This window comes from Panthera leo, chromosome B3 (genome assembly GCF_018350215.1).
Source record: "Panthera leo isolate Ple1 chromosome B3, P.leo_Ple1_pat1.1, whole genome shotgun sequence".
In the NCBI taxonomy this organism is placed as follows: Eukaryota; Metazoa; Chordata; class Mammalia; order Carnivora; family Felidae; genus Panthera; species Panthera leo.
In genome coordinates this window covers 58,439,608-58,460,393 of record NC_056684.1, presented here as the reverse complement: position 1 = coordinate 58,460,393, position 20,786 = coordinate 58,439,608, and the positions used below count along the sequence as shown (strand labels likewise).

Sequence of the window (20,786 nt, the reverse complement as noted above, 5' to 3'; positions counted from 1 at the left end):
TTCCAAGGTAGTGGTAACGTTCTGTACCTTGATAGGGGCTTATATGACACAGGTGAATGCATTTTTTTCAAAATTCATCTAGTGATCCATGTAAGATTGTGCATTTTATCTATATTTAAATTTTACCTTAAAAAAGAACCTTAAACAAGTTTTGAACTCTAGTTAACGATAGGCAGGCTGAAGTATTTAAGCATGGAGTGTACTAATGGCTACAAGCTACGTTGAAATGCATCAGGAAAGAAGATGGCTCAATGGATAGAGGAGAGATAGATGGGATGGATGGGCAGCTATGTGATAAAGAGAATTAGCTACATGTTAATTGAAGAATCGAGGTGCAGGACATCTGGGTGTTCACTGTACAGTTCTTCCAACTTCAGTGTATGTTTGAAAAAAAATTTTTTTTTAACGTTTATTTATTTTTGAGACAGAGAGAGACAGACATGAACAGGGGAGGGGCAGAGAGAGAGGGAGACACAGAATCCAAAGCAGGCTCCAGGCTCTGAGCTGTCAGCACAGAGCCCGATGTGGGGCTTGAACTCACGAACCATGAAATTATGACCTGAGCCTAAGTCAGAAGTTTAACTGACTAAGGCACCCAGGCACCCCTTTTAATTTTTTTTAATGTTTATTTATTTTTGAGAGAGACAGAGACAGAGACAGAGCATGAGGAGGGGAAGGGCAGAGAGCAAGGGAGACACAAAATCTGAAACAGGCTCCAGGCTCTGAGCCGTCAGCACAGAGCCCAAGGCGGGGCTCGAACTCACGGACTGTGAGGTCATGACCTGAGCCCAAGTCGGATGCTTAACTGACCAAGCCACCCAGGCACCCCAGTTTGACAATTTTCCTAATGAAAAGATAGAAGACCAATTCTAGGGCTGGGTTTCCAAGCAAGCATAGTGAGACAGAGGAGACGTACACTAGTTCACAAGCCTGGAAGTTACTCTCTGCTCTGCCAGAGCCCGAGACCTCTGTGGGTCATTTGCCTGAGCAGGTCTGCAAACCGGGGATCACCTAACTCCTAGTTATTGTCAAAATGCAACCAGACTGAACATAAGGCATGCCATAATTGTGGCTCCTGTGTTTGTCAAGGCCTTGGCCCATATTTTCAAAGCAGGTGAAGAAAAAAAAATGTCTGCAAACTCCATGCAGCGGTTTGAGATGAATCCTGGACCTGGCTTGCCTTAGAGATGGGACTGGTTCTGTGTTTTCCAAGCTGAGAAGTGGTTGTGGAGCTGAGGGGTGGATTGGCTTGTTCCATGGTTGGTAAAAGGGCAGGCCAAACCAGTCTGGAGAAGTGTGCTGGTCATGTTCTGTGTAGCATCCTGAGTTTTCTGTGGAAGCACTAATGGGTTGAGCTTGTCTAGGGGGCCCTGGATCCCGGGGAGGTGGGTGTCTCCCCCTGCTGGCATCTCCCCAGGAGCATGTGCCCCTTCACAGCAGCTCTGCCCCTGCTCACGTTTTCCTCTCCAGGGGATCGTGTTGCCATCGAGCCAGGTGCTCTGCGAGAAATGGATGAATTCTGCAAGATTGGCCGATACAATCTGTCGCCATCCATCTTCTTCTGTGCCACGCCCCCTGATGACGGGAACCTCTGCCGGTTCTATAAGCACAACGCTGACTTCTGCTACAAGTTAGTGCCCAAGGCCTGGCCTGGCCACCTGGGACCTCCCCCGCTCCTTTTTGGTTGGGGTTCTTTCTCCTAGTTTCCTGCGGTGATTTCCTTGTTCTTTTCAGCTTATAATTTCAGACACGAAGCATCCCCTCCACAGGCCCTTCTGGGGGCATTGAGGGAAGGCAGCTTGACTAGAGCTAAGACTGACTCACAGTACTTGGTTTTAGTCTTTGGGCTGAAGTTCCCCTTTCCTAGAGCAACAATAGAAAATTGTTGCCAAAATCACTCACTCCTCTCCAGCCATCCTGCAGATAACTTGCTGAGGTTCGTCCTCCATTACTGGTTTCCAAGGCAGCTCCCAGGAAAGAGAACTTATTACAGCAGTGACCCCCAGTAACAGCAACAATTGGGGCTTACAGATGAGGCATGGCATGGAGCCAGGGCATGAGCTTTGGGACCCTGGATCCACTCTCTCCTAGTGAGTGACTTTGAGGAAATGACTTAACCTTCCTCTGCTTCAGTCTCATTTAATCACCCAAAGTTTAAATGAGGCAATGCATGTGAAATCACAATTATTATTCCCACATGCCTGGCCTTTTACTAATAAGTGCTTTGCATACCTCATCTTATTGAACCTGCATAAGAATAATGGTGAGGTGGGCACCAGGACTGCAGTCTTGTGCAAGGGTGCAGACCCAGCAAGAAATTGCAGAGCAGAGCAAGGACTCAAGCTGGGGCAGCTGAGAGTCTTAAATTCCTGTCCTGTGCTCACTGCCCTACCCCAACTCTCAAAATGGTTTTGGGGTGAGAATTGGTATCTGCAGAAGCACAGTGTTGCACCCATGGAGCTCTGGGGTGCTGATGTGCCTCTTTCCTTCTGACTGTCTGACAGGTGTGTTTTCCTCCCATTCCGACCTGGCCCCAGCTATGGCTCTGTTGGTCAGGATGGGGCTTGTCTGAAAGGGGCCAGGTGCCCATTACAGGGGCAGTCTGATAGATCTGAGTTTTCTAGTGCCTACTGGAAGCCTTGAGAGGAGTCAGAGGCCAGACCTCGTGATGCGTTTAAGTCAACATCTAACTGCTCTAGAAGAAAGCAAGTTATGTGTGTAGAGTCTACCTTTCAGCAAGTGGTTTCCGACCATCCTCCCTTTTCTGGGCCCTTTCCAAGTCAAGGCACCAAACGAGGTTTTCATGAAAGGCAGAAAAGCAAAATGATAAATTTCAAGACTAACCGCTGGTCTCTGCCATCGACCAACTGTGTGACGTTCAGCGAGTTACTTAAACTTTGTAACCTCAATATCTTTGCTCGTAAAATGGAAATGATAATAGCACCAATATGGTGAAATGCATAGCTTATTGACAGAATTCAATGAGAAAAGTTTATCAAGTACTCAGCATGAGGCCTGGCACATAGTAGGTGCTCAATGAATGGTGCCATGATATGTCATAGATATGGCCTTGTGTCTGGGGGATAGTACAGGTTAGGTATGAAAGGAAGTCTTGCACTGGGGATGGGGGTGGGTGGGCCTTTGTAGACAATGGTGGGGGAGGTTGTATTCTTTTGGCAGTGTTAATGGGAGGGCTGAGGAGGGCCCCTAGGGGACGTGCAACCCCCCACCTCTCCTTTTCTCCCAGGGTGCTTTCTGCTCACGTCCCCACACCAGCCCTGGACCCACACCCTCTTCTCTGGTTTCTGTTTGTGAGGATTCCTATACTGCCACGGCCTCTTTATTTTCCTACCCACCTTATTTTCTTTTTATCTTCCTGCTTCCCCCTTGACTTCTTGATTATCCTTTTGCTGTTCCCTCAACCCTATTGTGAAAACCACCAAGTTGCATTATTCTCTGATGTTTATAAAGTCAGGAAAGATCAGAGCTGGGAAGAAACTTAGAGTGTTCCCATCCCCCTTCCCTCCCACTGAACAAGGTCAGGTTAGTGGGAGCATAGAGGAGGACCCAGAGACTCTCCAAAGGTCAGTGGCAAAGGCGCTGGGCCCAGGACTCTTCCTGGTGCTTCTGCCTACATGCCAGGCTGCCCTCCCCGTGTGGCTAGTGTGGCTGTCTAGGTGATTAAGGCAGCACCTGCCTAATGAGTAGAACAGTCTCACCATAATAATCCTCTATCATCACCATCCTCAATCCCATTTTCCTGGGTGTTCTGCTAAGGGGAAATCAGAGTGAAGGTTAAGAGCGGCACACCATTCCTGACCAAAGACCACCCTCAGCTCAGAGCCCACACAAGCTTTGGGGGAAGTCCCAGATGTCAAGGGGCAGGCATGTCTGAGGCAGTATGGTTGGTGATTCCTTGGGAGAGTTTGGGAGTCTTCATTATTTCACTTCAAACCTTTATCTCTTTTATAGAATTGATGGGTCACATTGGTGGGAAGGGGTGATGGTGGCAATCCGAGCAGGAGAGAAGATTGAAGTAGGGTTGACAATGTGAGAGACGCAGAGGGGAGGGAGGAGGAAATGGTGGGGGGCAGCAGGCAGAGGCCGACTGTAAGCCTCATTACTTATTCTGTGGAATAGTGTGACAGGTCATGGGAACAAGCACATGGTTTGGCTGACACCTTCCTTTTTGGAACTTGAGGATTTTCATGTTCTAGCATGTGGAGGTTTGGGGGCCCTGAATAAAAATACTGGACAGTGAGGAATTAGCAGAAATGAGATGTGAACCACATTGCTGCTGGTACTAGCAGGCGGCTGATATGGGGCAGGCAGGATGTGGAACCAGAGACCTGAGTTCAGGTCTTGCTTTTCCACTCATTAGCCTTGTAACCTTGGGCAAGTCTCTGAGTGTCATTGAGCTTCAGTTTCCTCTTCTGTAGAATGAAGGTAAAAATAAAGCCTGTCCTTCCTGCCTGACAAGGTCATGGTGAGGATCAAATGAGATAATGGATGAAAAAGCCCTCTAATCTGTAAAGCCTTATGCAAATGTTTGCTGTCATCATCATCGGGGTTGTTAATAGGGTCAGGATGCCAGTGGACTGGGAAGTGAAAACCAAGAACCCCGTGGTGAAGGTGACACAGCATTTAATCAACTGCCTGGAAGAGAGGCCCTTTTCCCTTTACAACCAGTCCAGGGGCAGCCAGGCAGCTGCTGCCATCAGATGTGGTTCTTCTGGAACATACAATTCGGGGGGAGGGCAGCAAACAAGAGTGACATCAGCTTCTAAATCACTGTTTGGCAAAGCTGCTGATAGTTGGGATTGTTTGCTGAAGTGAAACCAGAAAGGCTATATACATAGGTTTGAGAAGCAGATGAGATGCTGGAGTGTGGTCATATTAACCTCTTATTAAATGAACTTCTCATTTATTAATGGTAATCACAACATATCTCGTCTTGGGTAACATGTTGAAGAAAACATAATGTGTGCACATTCACTGAAGTGATTTGTCCAAAAAAAAACCATTTTCAGAGCAGGGCAGCGTGGCATGGATTCTGGAATCAGACCTATCTGGTTTCCATTTCAAACCCTTTGAGCCTCTCACTAGTTTTGAACCTTTGGCACAAGTCATTTAATTCTCCAAGGCTCTGTTTCTTTGTCTGTAAAATGAGAATATTAGTGCCTACACTAGAACTCTTCCAAAGTTTGTGTGAATGAATATATGTAAATTGCTCAGCATGTTGCTAGGCACATAAGCAAATACTCAATAAATATTAGCTATTGTTGTTACCCAGAGAGGGACTAACTGAGTGTGTTGAATGACACCCTAGGCTTCCTGACAACGTCACCTTCGAGGAAGGGGCCCTGATTGAGCCACTGTCTGTGGGGATCCATGCCTGCCGGCGAGCTGGAATCACCCTGGGGAACAAGGTCTTTGTGTGTGGAGCTGGTAAGAAACAGATGATACCGTGATTATGAGTTCCTTAAAGGGTAATGTGGAGATCCCTCTGCCCGTCTCATTTCCCCACCAATGGCTGGAATTGGTCCTAGAATCTTTCTGGGTGGAAGAGGATTACGGTGTCCCATTCCCTCAGTGACCAGCACTTTGCTAAATAAACTATCTGCAGACATAATAGTATTTCATGTTATTTCCTAGGCAATATATCTGTTTTTGTTCATTTAAAGAATGTAATTTGGGATGATTTTTTTAACTTGACAGGGAATATTTTTGGTAGTTAAGGGAAAGGTGACTTTCTGAACTTAAGTCATGCCAGAGAAGTGGTCTCCTGGTCCATCCAGGAATGAGGTGGGTCCTGCTCATGGCCAGTGGAAGGAATGGAGTCCAGTCCACCATGAGCCAGCACTTGGCTTGCATTGGGGTTGCAGCTGGCTGCGTTCTCTCCTCCCCTGCTTCCAGCCACCCGAACAAAACCCTAGCAGCCTCAGACTGAACCATTCTAGGTGTCTAATGCTAGTGACACAGACAACATGCTCATACTCCTTGTGGGTGTGATTTGGTGTTCCTCACACACCCTTTTAGGTATAATTGACATATAACATTACCTTAGTTTCAGGTACACAACGTGATGATTTGATATTTGCACGTATTACCAAATGATCAGCACCATAAGTCCAGTTAACACCTGTCACTATACATAGTTACAAAATTTTTTTGTGATGAGAACTTTTAAGATCTACTCTTTTAGCAACTGTCAAATATGCAATATAGTATTATTGACTATAATCATCATGCTGTATGTTATATCCCCATGACTTGTTTACTTTACAACTGGAGGTTTGTACCTTTTGACCCTCTTCACTCATTTCACTCAGCTCTCACCACGCCCCCTCTGGAAACCATTTTGTACTGTTACTTGTGAGTTTTGTTGTTTCATTTTGTTTTTGTTTGGATTCCACATATAAGTGAGATCATACAGTATTTGTCTTTGTCTGATTTATTTCACTCAGCATAATGCCCTCAAAGTCCATCCATGTTGTCACAAATGGCAAGATTTCTTTTTTACAGCTGAATAATATTCCACTGTGTACATATAAACCACATTTTCTTTGTATATGCATCTGTTGATGGACACTTAGGTTGTTTCCATATCTTGGCTGTTGTAAATAATGGTGCAATGAACATGGGGTACAGATATCTTTTTGAGTTAGTGTTTTTCATTAAATACCGAGAAGTGGACTTACTGGATCATCTGGTAGTTCTATTTTTAATTTTGTGAGGAAACTCCATACTGTTTTCCACAGTGCCCATATCAATTTACATTCCCACTAACAGTGCACGAGAGTTCCCTTTTCTCCATATCCTTGCCAACACTTGTTATTTCATGTCTTTTTATTTTTATTTTTTTTCATGTCTTTTTAATAGTAGCCATTCTGACAGGTGTGAGGTGATATCTCATTGTGGTCTTGATTTGCATTTCCCTAATGATGAGTGATGCTATGCACCTTTCCATGTACCTGTTGGCCACCTGTATGTCTTCTTTGGGAAAATGTTGTCTGTTTAGGGGTGCCTGGCTGGCTCACTCAGTAGAACATGCAACTCTTGATCTCAGGGTTGTAAGTTCAAGGCCCACTTTGGGTGTGTATATATATATATATATATATATATATATATATATATATATATGAAGAAAATGTCTTTAGATCCTCTGCCCATTTTAAAATCAGATCGCTTGGATTTTTGCTATTGATTGTATGAGTTCTTTATATATTTTGGATATTAACCCCTTATCAGATATATGATTTGCAAATGTTTTCCCTTACTTGATAGGTTGCCTTTTTCATTTTGTTGATGGTTTTCTTTGCTGTGCAGAAGCTTTTTATTTTTTTTAAATTTATTTTTATGAGCGAGAAAGAGAGAGGGGGGAGGAAGAGAATCCCAAGTAGGCTCCATGCTGTCAGTACAGAGCTCAATGCAGGGGCTCAGTCTCACAACTGTGAGGTCACGACCTGAGCTGAAATCAAGAGTTGAATGCTTAACTGACTAAGCCACCCAGGAGCCCCACAAGTGACATACATGTGTGTGTGTGTGTGTGTGTGTGTGTGTGTGTGTGTGTGTGTGTTTATATATATATATATATTTAATTTGTATAAGTAATTCCTTTTTGACGTAGAAAAAGAAGTCATGCATACCACATGTGTATACACACAGAAATTCACCCATAGCCCCATCACCTATCATCCTGAAAGAGAACCACTGTGAATATTTTGATGTAGAATTTTTCAGGTTTTTAATTTTTTTTTAATGTTTATTTATTTTTGAGAGAGAGACAGTGTGAGTGGGAGAGGGGCAGAGAGAAAGGGAGACATAGAATCTGAAGCGGGCTCCAGGCTTTGAGCTGTCAGCACAGAGCCCGATGTGGGGCTCAAACTCACAAACCTAAGCAGAAGTTGGATGTCTAACTGACTGAGCCACCCAGGTGCCCTGAATCTTTCAGTTTTTAAAAATGAGATCATGGTAAACATGCCTTATTTTACCCACTCTTTAAAAAAAAAAAATTGGTATATTATGAACATCTTTCCATCACACTGGATGAACGAGTTATGACATAATTTTTAATAGTTGTGTAATACCCCATTGTAGTTTGTTTAGCTAATCACCTCTTTGTTGGTAATTTCAAGTATCTTCCAGTGTTTTGACTTTGGGAGGAAACTCACAAAATTATTTTCAAAGGCAGTGTCAAACAGCAAATCCTCAAAGAATCTGCAGTCTCATTTTGTGGGTCTGGTTTTGTACTAAAACCGTGTCATCCAGCATGCAGATGCTGTGGGAAGCAAGTGGTCTCTGGACTGATTTTTAAGTCCCTGATCCTAGAGCTGCCTGAGCAGCTGGGTCAGCCCATGGAGCCAGGTCACTTAAGCCAAGGTGGTCCTCAGAGGACACCTGTAAAGGATGTGTCTCTCCTTGGGGGGATGTGATGGGTTCTAAGAGGGTAGGAGCCAGAGAGAGAACAGGACAGTGTATCCAGGCCTTCTGAGACATTTTATTCTCTTAACAAATATATTTTCTCGAGCCCTCTTCTAATTTGCCATTTTCCCCAAGCAGAGTAAACGGAAAAGTTATAGCTTTGAGATTGAGAGAATTAAATGGAACTCAGCAGTAGGAGCAAATTTCATGTCCAGAACAGTTCTTCATATATTCATGTACTTATGCATTCAACAGATAGTTGTTAAGGCCTCACTATGTGGTAGGCACCAGGGTAGATGTTAGAGGTGCACACAAGCTATGGTTCCTGTCCATGGCCTGGACAAGGGGGAGAGCTGATGTTTAATATTTCACAAACATCTCTCATTTCCTGCTTTATTTAGGGCCAATTGGACTGGTCACTTTGATCGTGGCCAAGGCAATGGGTGCAGCCCAAGTGGTGGTGACTGGTAAGAGGTTTTCTTTTTCAATCTCCTTGAAGAGGAAACAGCTGGCCTACCGTTTAGGCCAGGGGCTTGAGAACTATTCCTTTCCTGGAGTGCTGGGTTTCTAAAGGGGCTCTTCCTCTTTTCTCCCCCCGGGGTTCAATGGTTGAAAAGCCCACCCAGGGGCAGAGGGTGGCTGCTGTGGAGAAGGTCTGGTTCTTTATGTGTGGACCCCAGATGCCCCTACTGCTCACTCAGTTCTAAGAAGAAGCTTAGCCCCTGGTCCATTTGACCAAACCCAGGAGGTAAAGAAGGTGTGCTTGTGTGTGTGTGAGGTGGAGTTAGTGGGATCTATGATATGTTTATAGGAGGGTGTTTGTGTGTGCAGTGTGTGGTATAGGTGAGAGATGTGTGTATGTGTGAGGAGAGCTTATCTGTGACAGTATGTGTGGAAGCATGTAGGGTATAGAAGGGCGTGTGTGTGTGTGTGTGTGTGTGTGTGTGTGGAGAAGGCATCAGTGAGAGAATGTGTGTGTGTGTGTGTGTGTGTAAGGTATATGAGAGTGTGGGTGTGGGTGAGTGTATAGAATTGTGTGGAGTATGTGGATATAAGGGGAGTAGGGATGTAGGAGAGTGAGTGCTTTGTGTGTGGAGAAGGTATCAGTGTATAGAAGGTATCTGAATGTATATGTGAGGACCGGGTACCCTTCAGAGAGAGAGAGAGGGAAGCTATGTAGAGCTGTGTGGTGTGTATAGGGGTGTGTGGGGATGTAAAACAGTGGATATTTGAGAAGTGATCTGAGTGAGAGGGATGGGGGAAGGGAAAGGGAGTGTGTGTGTGTGTGTGTGTGTGTGTGTGTGTGTGTGTGTAGCTGTGTGGTGTGTATGGGAGAGTGTGAAGGTGTAGAGAGTAAGTGTTTGGGCTCAGTGACACCACCCACTACACCAGAGTTTTATTACCACTAAAACATACACCTCCATCTTCATTTTCTCTCCAATCTGCCATCCAGTTCTCAGTTTGAAAGAAACTTTTGTTCAACTTTAGATCTGTCTGCCACTCGGTTGTCTAAAGCCAAGGAAGTTGGGGCTGATTTCATCCTCCAGATATCCAAGGAGAGCCCTAAAGAAATTGCCAGTAAAGTGGAAGATCTGCTGGGGTGCAAGCCAGAAGTTACCATCGAGTGCTCGGGGGTGGAGCTGTCCATCCAGGCGGGCATCTATGTGAGTAGGATGTGGGTCGCTGAAGCTGGTGGGCAGCTCTGGGAAATCAGTGCAGGGTAGGTAGCAGTAAGGAGTGCTAGGAACAGGTGTCTCCACCCTTGTTATGTGACCCCCCCCCCACACACACACACAAGCAAAATTAGGTAATCTAGGTATCCCTGGTGGTTTTTCTTATTTCTTTTTTTTAATCTCACTTGTCTAGTACCCTTATTAGGTAGGTGTAAAGTCTAAACAAGGTAACAGGCATATATGGGCCTTGAAAAATGTTAAGAGACACACCCCTTTAAAATGGGGTTGCTATCATGATCATATCTATGGTCATAAAAGCAGTGCTATTGGTAAAAAGATAACAGAAGGAAGAGGGAACCATGCCTTAGTTGTGTGTGGGAAATCCCTATCTTCTTTAATTGAGGAAAACTGCAGTCTTTGAGTCATTGATACAAAGTGAGAGGCATTCATTTAGTTAGTCACAAAGGTGTGGTGATTTTTAGGGTCACAGTTGGCCACTACTCTTCTGTCCCAGACCTGGCAACAGGTAGCTGCCAACACCTGATTTGCACCTCGGCAACCCCCCAGTAGTTTATGGGAAGTTGGCGGAATGGGGATGGGGAATGGCATTGATACCAAGTATGAGGAAAAGAGGGGAGAAAGAATACCTTCTAGGCTTCAGCCTCACCATGTGCTGCGTCTTCTGCTGGGTACTTTATAAATGTGATGCCAGATCTGCCCAGTAGCCGTGAAGATTAGTTACCACTTCCTGCATTTTACCACAAGAGGCCTGGTGACTTGCCTTGAACACACTGCCCCAGTGCCTGAGTTTTTCTTACTCTGTCCACTGCTTAGGAGAAAAGGGAAGAAGGGGACCAGGAGACAGTGGGTAACCATGCTGGCATGGGAGGGACTGGGCTGAGGAGGGTGGTGGCAGCAGCCTCCAGCACTGAGCACACAAACCCCTGAGTCCCACATTGCTTCCTCGCGGCAGTACAGGCTTCCTCCTTCCTTCCGAGTCACAGCTGGGTCATGCGTAAGGGCACTTTGCACCTGCAAGACATTCTGGGGATGGCAGAGCTGCCTACCTATTTTCCTACCTGAATACCCATGGCATCAGGGGCTGAGGAAGTGTTGGGAGGGCGGGGAGGAACAGGTGCCACTTTTTCTTTGTCCTAAGTTCCAGCTGGAGCCGGCCCACCCTCTGCTCCACTGTCAGAGATGACAGTTGCCATGTGGGAAGGGGCAAAGAGAAACCTTTCGGTCTGTGTGTGATTAGTCAACCAGTGACTTGTCTTGGGCTCCTGCTGCGTTCCGGCTTTGTGCTGGGCACTTTGAGGGCTCTGATGAATAAAGTGTGTCCCTCTTCAAGTTGTTGGCAGTCAGTGACCCTCACTCCAGAGGAAGGCAGTAAAAGCCATGGCTTCATAATGCAAGACTCTCTTCTTCTCCCCTGCCTGGAGAACATTGGGAACAGTTGGCATCTATCTCCAGCTGTTGACGGTGGGGGCCCGGTTGCTAGGCTACCTGAGGCAGCTGGGCCTGAAGCCAGTACCTCTCCTGAGTGGGGAATAGAGCCATTATGCATGACAGATGCTATAGGGTGCTGCAGGCCACCCCACCAACAGGCAGGTTAGGTGGAGGCATCTTATATGGACACACCTGAGAGTCACTTTCCTGGCAGGTTTGTGACTAGAAAATGTCTGGGAAGAAACATGGCAAATGCTTAGGGTAGAGTTCATGTCATCTTGGTGCAGAGGTCCCACCCACAAAACAATAGTCAGGTAGTCCAAGCATTCCTTTGCCTGTGGTCTGCAAATAGCTGGCCTCCTGGCAGCTTGGGATGGCCAGCTTGATAGTATTCCTCCCTCTCACTAGGTAGAGAGGAAATACTGATGGGGAAGCAGTTTTTCTAAACAATTTATCACTCAAAAAAGTTTTCTGTGGCTCACTCACAACTTTGACCTCACCTCCCACCCCACCCCACCTTTTCCAGTGGGAACAGCAACATTTTCCAGTGGTGAGAGCGCCTTTCCTGACAGTGTTCATAAGTCACAGTGGTTTGTAAGTGACCCTGTGCTTCAATAAAAACAGAAAACATGCTGAACGATGAGCCCATCCTAGTGCTGAGAACTGTGATTTTTATCCTAACAGCCCCACTGGGGAGGCATCATCCTGATCGTATACACGAGGAAGCTGCTTGAGAGGGTCCCATAGCTCAAAAGTGCAAAGTCCAAAGTCACCTCCATTCTGCAGGCTTCTCTTCATGGCATTTCCTTCCCCCCATAGGCTGTGATGTGTGGCTTTTTGCAGCTCCACTGGTTAGACTGGTCCCAGTAAGTGCTAGCTGCTCCCAACTATAATGAAAATGAACTATTTTTCCATCTCTCACAATACTGACCACAGTGATCCCCAGAAATCTCTGGTGGAGGCACAACACTCATGTGGAATCAGTGGAATGAGTGGAGATTGTCAGGAGAAATTTCATTCTCTGGCCCATTCTAAGGAGGGAAACTGATAAGGCAGATAGGTGTTTAAGGAAGACAAAACCTATTGTGGCTGATACTGTTGGGATGAATGTCTCTGGAACAAAAATATTTCTAAATGCCAGCCAACCTGTGTGTGTAAGGCAGTCTTTAAGCCAGAGAATTCTAATGGCCCTCCCCGTTTGTATGTGGTGGGTAGTTTTATCACCAAGAGGGTGCTTCCTTAGAGGTTTGAGCAAAGTGCTGTCTTTTATGGGGTTGACATTCTGGAGGAGGGGCAGGTGCTGAGATGAGGATGTACCTGAACCAACATCTGGTACTGAATTAGTAAAGCTTTGAAAGATGCTCAGGGCCTGAAGGTTAACTGTTGGTAGGGGAGATTTCTCACTGGGGTCTGGAGAACTTGGCTATTTCCTAGGAGGCTGTAAACAGCCGAGGGTGCTCCCAGTGTACCTGGTCCTCCTCTGGATCTTCACAGAAGATAACTCTGCTGCTCTGTTAAGTATGGTCAACATATGGAAGAGTTCACCAGTATAGAAAGCATCATATTCTCTGGAACATCTGGGTACTCACCTGATGCAAACAGATATTTATTTGTGCGAGAAGTCTGCATTTTCTGATCTTCTGAGTTTTCTTGGTCTTATCTCCTCTTCAGGCCACTCGTTCTGGTGGGACCCTGGTGCTCGTAGGACTGGGCTCTGAGATGACCACTGTGCCCCTCGTGCACGCAGCCACCCGGGAGGTGGATATCAAGGGCGTGTTTCGATATTGCAACACGTGAGTATGTTGTGGGTGAGCCAGGGTAGTGAAGGGCCAGCAAGACCCGAGCGTGGCCTCTGGAAACAGGATCCTCTCTTGTTTAGTCATGAGGGGCTTTTCCTTACCACACTGACAGCCATGCAACATGGTAGGGATCCAAAGACAGAGCATAAACAAGAGGGCAGAGATGGCGGAGGGAAGGATGGACAGCAGGAGGCAAGGAGGGGGATGGATCTTGAAGCATGCTCTTCTTGGATGTCTGCCCCTTATCACCCAGGCCCTCTCTTTTCCATTTCCTCAAGTGGCCACGTCTTCATTGTCCTCTTTTAAAGGGAAGAAGGAGAGAAAGGGGACAACAGAACAGCAAGAACTCAAGCCCCTGGTTTCCACCCCAGAGCCCCAGGGCCCCACCCTGGGAAGTGAGAGGGTCTTAGTTCACCCCACCTCATGTTCTGTGGTTCTGCCCTCTCCCCATCTGGGGAACTTTCCCAGGACCACCTTCCCTACCAGCGTCCATCTATGACCGTCTATGACCATTCCTTCAGCAGAGTGCTCTTTTCTGATGAACTCTGCCAAGCCAAGCTGCAAAGGGGTGTGGCTGGGTTATCATGAGTTCCTTCTCTGAGGCTAATCTGCCTTTTCACAGTGGCCTCCATATGCCTTATGCCTTCATGCCAAAGGAATTCTAAGCTTTGTGACAGACATTGCAGAGGGGTGGAAGCATTTGGGAACAGACTCTGGATTCCCAAGTTGCAAGTCATAAGATCATTTCCACCATCGTTGGGCTGTAGAATAGACTCGCCAGGACCACAGTGCTATAAATAAAAATGGCCAAGCTGATCTTGTGCTTGGTAGTTTGGGGACGTAGTTCTTTCCTCCTGCAGGTTGAATGTAACACTTGTGATCTTTTTACAGGTGGCCGATGGCGATTTCAATGCTTGCATCCAAGTCTGTGAATGTAAAGCCCTTAGTCACCCATAGGTTTCCTCTGGAGAAAGCTCTGGAAGCCTTTGAAACATCCAGAAAGGGATTGGGGTTGAAAGTCATGCTTAAGTGTGACCCCAATGACCAGAATCCCTAATATTAATTGGGCTCTGCCCTCACCATTTCCGCCCCACCCCCCACCCCCCAGTATCTCCAGGCAGGGATGGGCTTTGAATACAGAAGTTTCTTTTGAGTAATGAAAACAATTCATTATAAGCAGAAAGCCTTACATGGAGGAATTGGTGTGCCTTAAAAACACAAGTAGGGGCAGTTTGGGGGAATTTGCAGCCAGAATGACCTGTTCATGCAGAGCAAAGTTCAGCAAGTAGAGCAGAGTTTGGTGTAGGTACTGGGAATTCCCCTTCTTCCTGGAGCGCCTGAGTTGAGTAAGGAAAGAAATCTGCCCATTGGGTTCCTGGTTCCACTACGACTGGCCAGGTGGGGATGGGAGCTGAGTTATGAAGAGATAACTTTATCAAGACTTAACTGGCCCAGAAATTGATTTTCATGAAAATCTCAGCTCAGGGTCTGGGATGAAGCGTTCTCAGCAGTTTTATAGTTTAGAGCACAGTGTTTCTAGACATAAGTGCTATTTGGTTTGATGATAAAAGACTTTAAAGGGACTGACCTTCCTGCATCTAGGATAATTTTTAAATCTATCAAGAAAACAAAACAATGCTGAAATCCCTCATAAGGTCCAACCAGCTTGCATTCTCCAAATGTAAAAAGAGTCAGGCAAGTTCTCAATATTGCTTAAAGATCACCTTTTCTTGAATTCCTAAGAGTTCTCTGTGACTTAAACTACCTTCCCAGCGCTCCCCACCCCCACCTGTCTACTTTCAGGGGCAGTCCCTGAGGGCTCCTTTGTCACTAGACAACGGGGGAGGCGTCCTCACAGGATTTGCCCCCGAAGTGTCTGGCCAGTGCACCCGTCTTCCCACCCCACAGGGTTAGCATTCCTTTCACATTCACTGATGATAGACAATTCCATTTAATTCTGGTAGTTATAAACAGAAAGCCTTCCTCCTCACAGCCTGTTAAATAAAGCTCTTGGTATCTTTCTGTTTGAATGATCTCTCCGATCTTGTTTTGATCATGGGGTTTTCTTGGGTAAGATTTGGGTCCAAACCACTTTTTGCCCATTTGTGACTTTGAGATTATTGGTCAGGAATGAGGATATTGTAGCTGTGACCTAACTTGGGTTGCAGCCTTTTAATCCTTCACTTCAGCTGGGAGTGGAGGGTGAGTTTGAAGAGGTGCTGGCTTTCTTGTGACTGGGGCAGGCCATGATCGCTGCTTGGAATTCCTCAAACTGCTTTGGGTAATAAATTGTGCTTGTGGTACCTGACTGCTGCCACCCGTTTGTGCCCCTTTGTAGGGAGGAATGGACTCTGGCTACCCATTTAACAAAGGGAAGGACCCAGGATTTTTGAAAGCGACACATTTTCTGCATCAAATATAATTTCATTAACTTAGAAATTTATGTTCATGATCTCTAATCCTCACAGCAAGCCGGATACGTCAGATTATTTTACAGCTAAGGAAATAGAGACATCAAGGAATTTGCTCAAGGTCACCCACTGCTTTTCCTCTCTCATGTTCTCTCTGGAGGAAGGGGGCGAGTCTTGAGACTTCTGTGCACACTCAGCAGCCACAGAGCCCACTTGTACTTTCTTCTCGGTGTTCCGCTTAGCTCCAGGGGCAGACTTGCCAGCTGCCTCCTCTTAACTCCTTCTAGCTCTGGTGCCCAGAGTTCCTTGAATGAGGAATGAGAAGGCCTTCCCCTTCTAGATGGAAGGCTTCCAACAGAAATGCTCCTGAGGGAGGTGGATTCACTGCTAAATTCACAAGTAGCCACTTTTCCTTTGATTGTGGTTTATTGGAGGGAAAAGACCCCTGAACCTGAGAAGGACTTAGGAGCTACAGAGGGGACCCTGGGAAGGTGGGGCTACCAAGGACAAAGGCATGGGTGACCTATCTCACAATTGTGATTGGGCTGGATCTTCTAAGTCCAACGTTGCTTGGTGTGTTGCCTGGGCTTCGTGCTGCTGCCACCAGGGCAGTGATGAAGTGAATGACCTGATGGAAAGTGGCCGTTCAGACAATACTTCCCATTGCCAAATCCCCTCACTGCTCTTAAGCCACTAGACAGTTTCACAGCTCCCAAGCAGGGGCAGCGAGGGTGATAGGAGAGGAGGGGCTGTGGGTGGGCTGCCCACTCAGTGAGTCCTCTGGGTGGTGAGAGGGCCCAAGCTGGTATTACTGAGCTGTGCCTGGCTCCCTCACCTCTGTGGCCTTGTTGAAATGTTCCCCACTGCCATTTGGAAGGAATTGCAGGAAGCCCAGGCATTGATTCTTCAGCCGTCTCCACTTAGTGCTCAATAAATATTGATTAACTCAGTGAATCAGTCCCGGAACCAGGAATATGGCCCTGTCGGCCTCTGTGCTCACTAGTGCCTGGCACCTTGTTGGCTTTCAATCAACAGAGGACCCCACCCAGCTGGCACTCCCAACACTAGGGTGGGGTGTGTGGGTGGAGAGCTGTGAAGAAGGACCCTGAAGGCAGGCTGGAGGGTGGAAGGGGGAGGCTAGCCCATGGGCCCTAAAGGAGAAAAGTGGACACGGCTCCAGCAACTTCTCTTGACATCCACCTTTGGCTACAGTGAAGTCACTGTATGTTGATGTGGAGTCACTTCTGGACCGCCAATCCCTGGTTCTCAAGCCACCCCAGGCTCACTTCTCTGTACACAGTCCTGCCTCTTCCTTCTTGGCTCCTATTTTTCTCCCTTTAGGAGAGCAGTGGGGGCATGTGGGGAAATTGCTTGGACCAGAAATTCAAAGTGTTGGAGGCAAATAGGATTTATTGGGTATTTGTTTTCCCAGAACTGTCCTCTGTCCATGATCTCAGCCTAGGCTTGGAATACAGAAGGCCCACTAAGGGACCCACATCCCCGGGTAGCAGGCAAATCTCTACCGCCCCTACCCCAACTCACATAGCCAAATCCCAGAGAGTTCAGAGAGGAGCAGCATGAGGAAAGGGTGGCAGGGAAGTGGCTTGGCTTGGAGCTCATCTGCAGGAAGTACCTTCAAGACAGCAGCATGTGTTCTCTGGTGCAGTGGCTGCCTTGTCGCAGCTGCAAGCTGTGCTCCAACTGTCTCTGACCCCCACTCTCAGCACCCCTCTTGTAAAACCCTGGTGGAGTCAGGCACTGAGCTCCTTCTCCAGGTGCCTGATGGTGTTCCTGCCAAGAGATTGCTTGGTGGATCTTAATCGTCGGTGGGGGTGGTGGGATTGGGGAGTAGCCTCTGTCTTCAGGGTCTTGGACCCATCAAGCCTACAAGAGACAGCACTTCGTAAAGGGTTTGATGCCAGGATTCCTGGGTTCTTTCTCTTTTCTTTTTTTTTTTTAATTTTTAGTTTTTATTTAAATTACAGTTACTTAGCATACAGTGTAATAGTAACTTCAGGTGTACAATATTGTGATTCAACACTTCCCATGCAACACTAGGTGTGGGAACACTACAACACTTTCTAATCCTGAGCCCATCACAAACTCACTGCGATTTTCCCAGTCAGTTCCCTAATCCAAGTCTTGGTTTCCTCCCTTTTTAATAGAGGAGTGGCCAGACGACCTCAAGGCCTCTATCATCACTGATATTGTCACCATAGACCTAATCTTTACGGCCCATCTGCTTGTACTCACTGACCTTTGTCCTACATTTTCCCTTAAGCTCTTCTTTCCAGTTTATCTCTCAACTTAGCCAAAAGACCGTAGCATCCTATATCCTATAATGGAAGCCAAAACTACTCAAGCAATAAAGACTGCCCTGATAAGACCCAGCCAGCCCAGACCACATAGACCAGTTTCAGCTAAAGCCCCCACTCGAGCCTGCACAAATGAACCATGAAGTGACCTCTGGAATGACTAGCAATCACCTTTACCTCACTTCTCCTTTACATAACATACAATATGTGTATAGGCATGTTTCTTAAGGCACATGTACAACCTTATGCCTGTCTCTACGTATGATGGACAAAGACCCCTTTTTAAATATTCATCCTAACCATAAATAAAAGGAATTCATCCACCCTTGCTTGGGGAGTTACGGCTTTGGAAGTTATTCCCCTTAAGTTCCTTATTTGCGGCAAATAAATATTACATTGTGCAACAATTCACCTGGCATTTCTATCTACGACTTATCAAGGAGTGAACTCCTATCAGTTTAGTTATGATATTATACAGGGTTCCCATCATCCCAAGGCCCTGAGGAAAGAGGACCCCTAGGGGGTTGGTCCTTGAGGTGGAGGTGTGAGGGGCCTTCTTGGGTTTCAGTGCCAGTCCTGTGTATGCATCTGTGCGTGTGAAGAAGTCACCTGAGGGAGGGAGGTGAGAGGAAGCTGGGGGTGAGGAAGCTGCCTGTGGAAACACCTACATCCTGGCAATCACTTTGTTCTGTTGCTTGGCCTCAGGCTCCCATGTATAGTCCTGAAGGGGACTGTGTAGCAGAGTTGGGCCCTGGGAGGTCTGGCTCCATCACCGACTTCCCTGCTGGTGGTCAATGATTGGCCTTTCTGTGCTCTGCATAGGACTGGAGGCAGAAACACAGCCTAGCAGTGGGGGATAGATGGATGGGGGACCCCAGGAATCCATCCAGAGTAAGGAGGGAGCTGTGGGAAGAAGGTGGGCCTGGGCCAAAAGTGGGCCTATTCTGGGCACAGCACCACGGAGGCACAGTCAGGATGCAGCTCCCTTGGGACCAGCTCCAGCCTTCAGGAGGGTGGTGCTAAAGCCGCATGTGCCCTGCCCAGACCTCACAGGCTCTCTGTGTACCGGCCACCAGCTCCCTGGTCCTGGAGGCCTCTCCCACAGACCTGCCTCAGCACCTCCTCCCTGCAGGCATCCCAAGTGGCTCAACTGTTCAGTTGCTTGGCATGGCCCTTGTCACCAGGAGATAATGGTATCTGTACTTTTCCTTATCACACAGGTTTGCATTGTTAAGAAAGTAAAAGCAAATAAGTAAAAAGAAGAGAAAATCAGCATAATCTGTTCTCCAAGGATACTAATAAGTTGGAGAACTTCCTTCCAGCTTTCCTCTGTGTGGCTCTATACATATAAAGCATGCACATGCATTTATAATCAGAAATGGGAATGTACTTTACCTACTTTCCTCCCCCATTTTCCCCCATAACAGATTAGCACTTTATTTAACAATCACAATTCCCTCTTTTTTTTTTTTTTTTTTAACATTTATTCATTTTTGAGAGACAGAGAGAGTGTAAGCAGGGTAAGGACAGAGAGAGAGGGAGACACAGAATCCTAAGCAGGCTCCAGGCTCTGAGCTGTCAGCACAGAACCCGACGTGGGGCTCAAACCCACGAACCACAACATCATGCCCTGAGCCGAAGTCGGACGCTTAACCGACTGAGCCAACCAGGCACGCCCATAACTCCCTCTTAACAACAACAAAAAAACAGGGTTAATGGAGGGAGGTGGGCAGGGCATGGACTATATGGGTGATAGGTACTAAGGAGGGCACTTAGGATGAGCACTGGGTGTTACATGTAAGTGATGAATCACTGAATTTTACTTCTGAAACCAATATTGCACTGTATGCTAACTAGAATATTAAAAAAATTTGAAAAAAATAAATACAAAATGAACAAATAAATCTAATGAAATGGAAAAACAACAAAACAAAAACAACCACAATTCTCATTGATGAGTAACAGTAATTCATGAATTAACAGTAATTGCTTTATACCATCCAACACTCCATCAATCCAAGAGCAACTTTCCCTAATTATCTAAAAGAAAAATGACTTTTTTCACGTCATTTTCTTGAACTAGGATCCAAACACATGTGGCTAATGTCTCTTAATTTTTTTTAAGTATTTATGTATTTTTCGGAGCGTGCAAGTGGGGGAGGGGTAGAGAGGGAGGGACAGAGGATCCGAAGTGGATCAGGCTGACAGCAGTGAGCCCAAAGTGGCGCTTGAACTCACAAACCCACTGTAAGATCATGACCTGAGCCAAAGTTGGTTACCCAACTGACTGAGCCACCCAAGTGCCCCCTTAAGTTTCTTTTAATCTATTATAGGTCCCCTCCATTTTGTTTAAATGTCACTTTTTAAATGTTTATTTATTTATTTTGAGAGAGAGACAGAGAGAGACAGAGAGAGACAGAGAGAGAGTGTGTGTATGTGTGTGTATACATGTGCACACAAGCAGAGGAGGGGTAGAGAAAGAGGGAGAGAGAGAATCCCAAGGAGGCTCCATACTGTCAGCGCAGAGCCCCATGCAGGGCTCCATCTCATGGTTCATGAGATCATTACCTGAACAAAAATCAAGAGTCAGACACTTAACCAACTGAGCCACCCAGGTGCCCCTAAATGTCACTATTATGTTCAAGAAACTGGGTCATTTGTCCTCTACATACTGTTTTAACATTTGTTTTCATTTAATAAAGTATGTTCATTTGA

At 46.4% G+C, this 20,786-nt stretch overlaps 1 protein-coding gene across 2 annotated transcripts in view; it reads left to right on the top strand.

The window, feature by feature from the left end:
• Nucleotides 1–15,793, top strand: part of SORD (sorbitol dehydrogenase) — a 35,426-nt gene extending 19,633 nt beyond the window's left edge. Inside the window, exons 4-9 of one of the 2 annotated variants that reach the window (XM_042942151.1) lie at nt 1,471–1,630; nt 5,330–5,448; nt 8,826–8,891; nt 9,913–10,088; nt 13,218–13,339; nt 14,237–15,793. In XM_042942151.1, coding sequence (XP_042798085.1) covers nt 1,471–1,630; nt 5,330–5,448; nt 8,826–8,891; nt 9,913–10,088; nt 13,218–13,339; nt 14,237–14,402 — 809 coding nt within the window. In that variant the 3' untranslated portion in view covers nt 14,403–15,793. The remainder of the gene's footprint in view (nt 1–1,470; nt 1,631–5,329; nt 5,449–8,825; nt 8,892–9,912; nt 10,089–13,217; nt 13,340–14,236) is intronic. The other variant, XM_042942152.1, reaches the window with a different exon arrangement.
• The last annotated feature ends 4,993 nt before the right edge of the window (nt 15,794–20,786 follow it).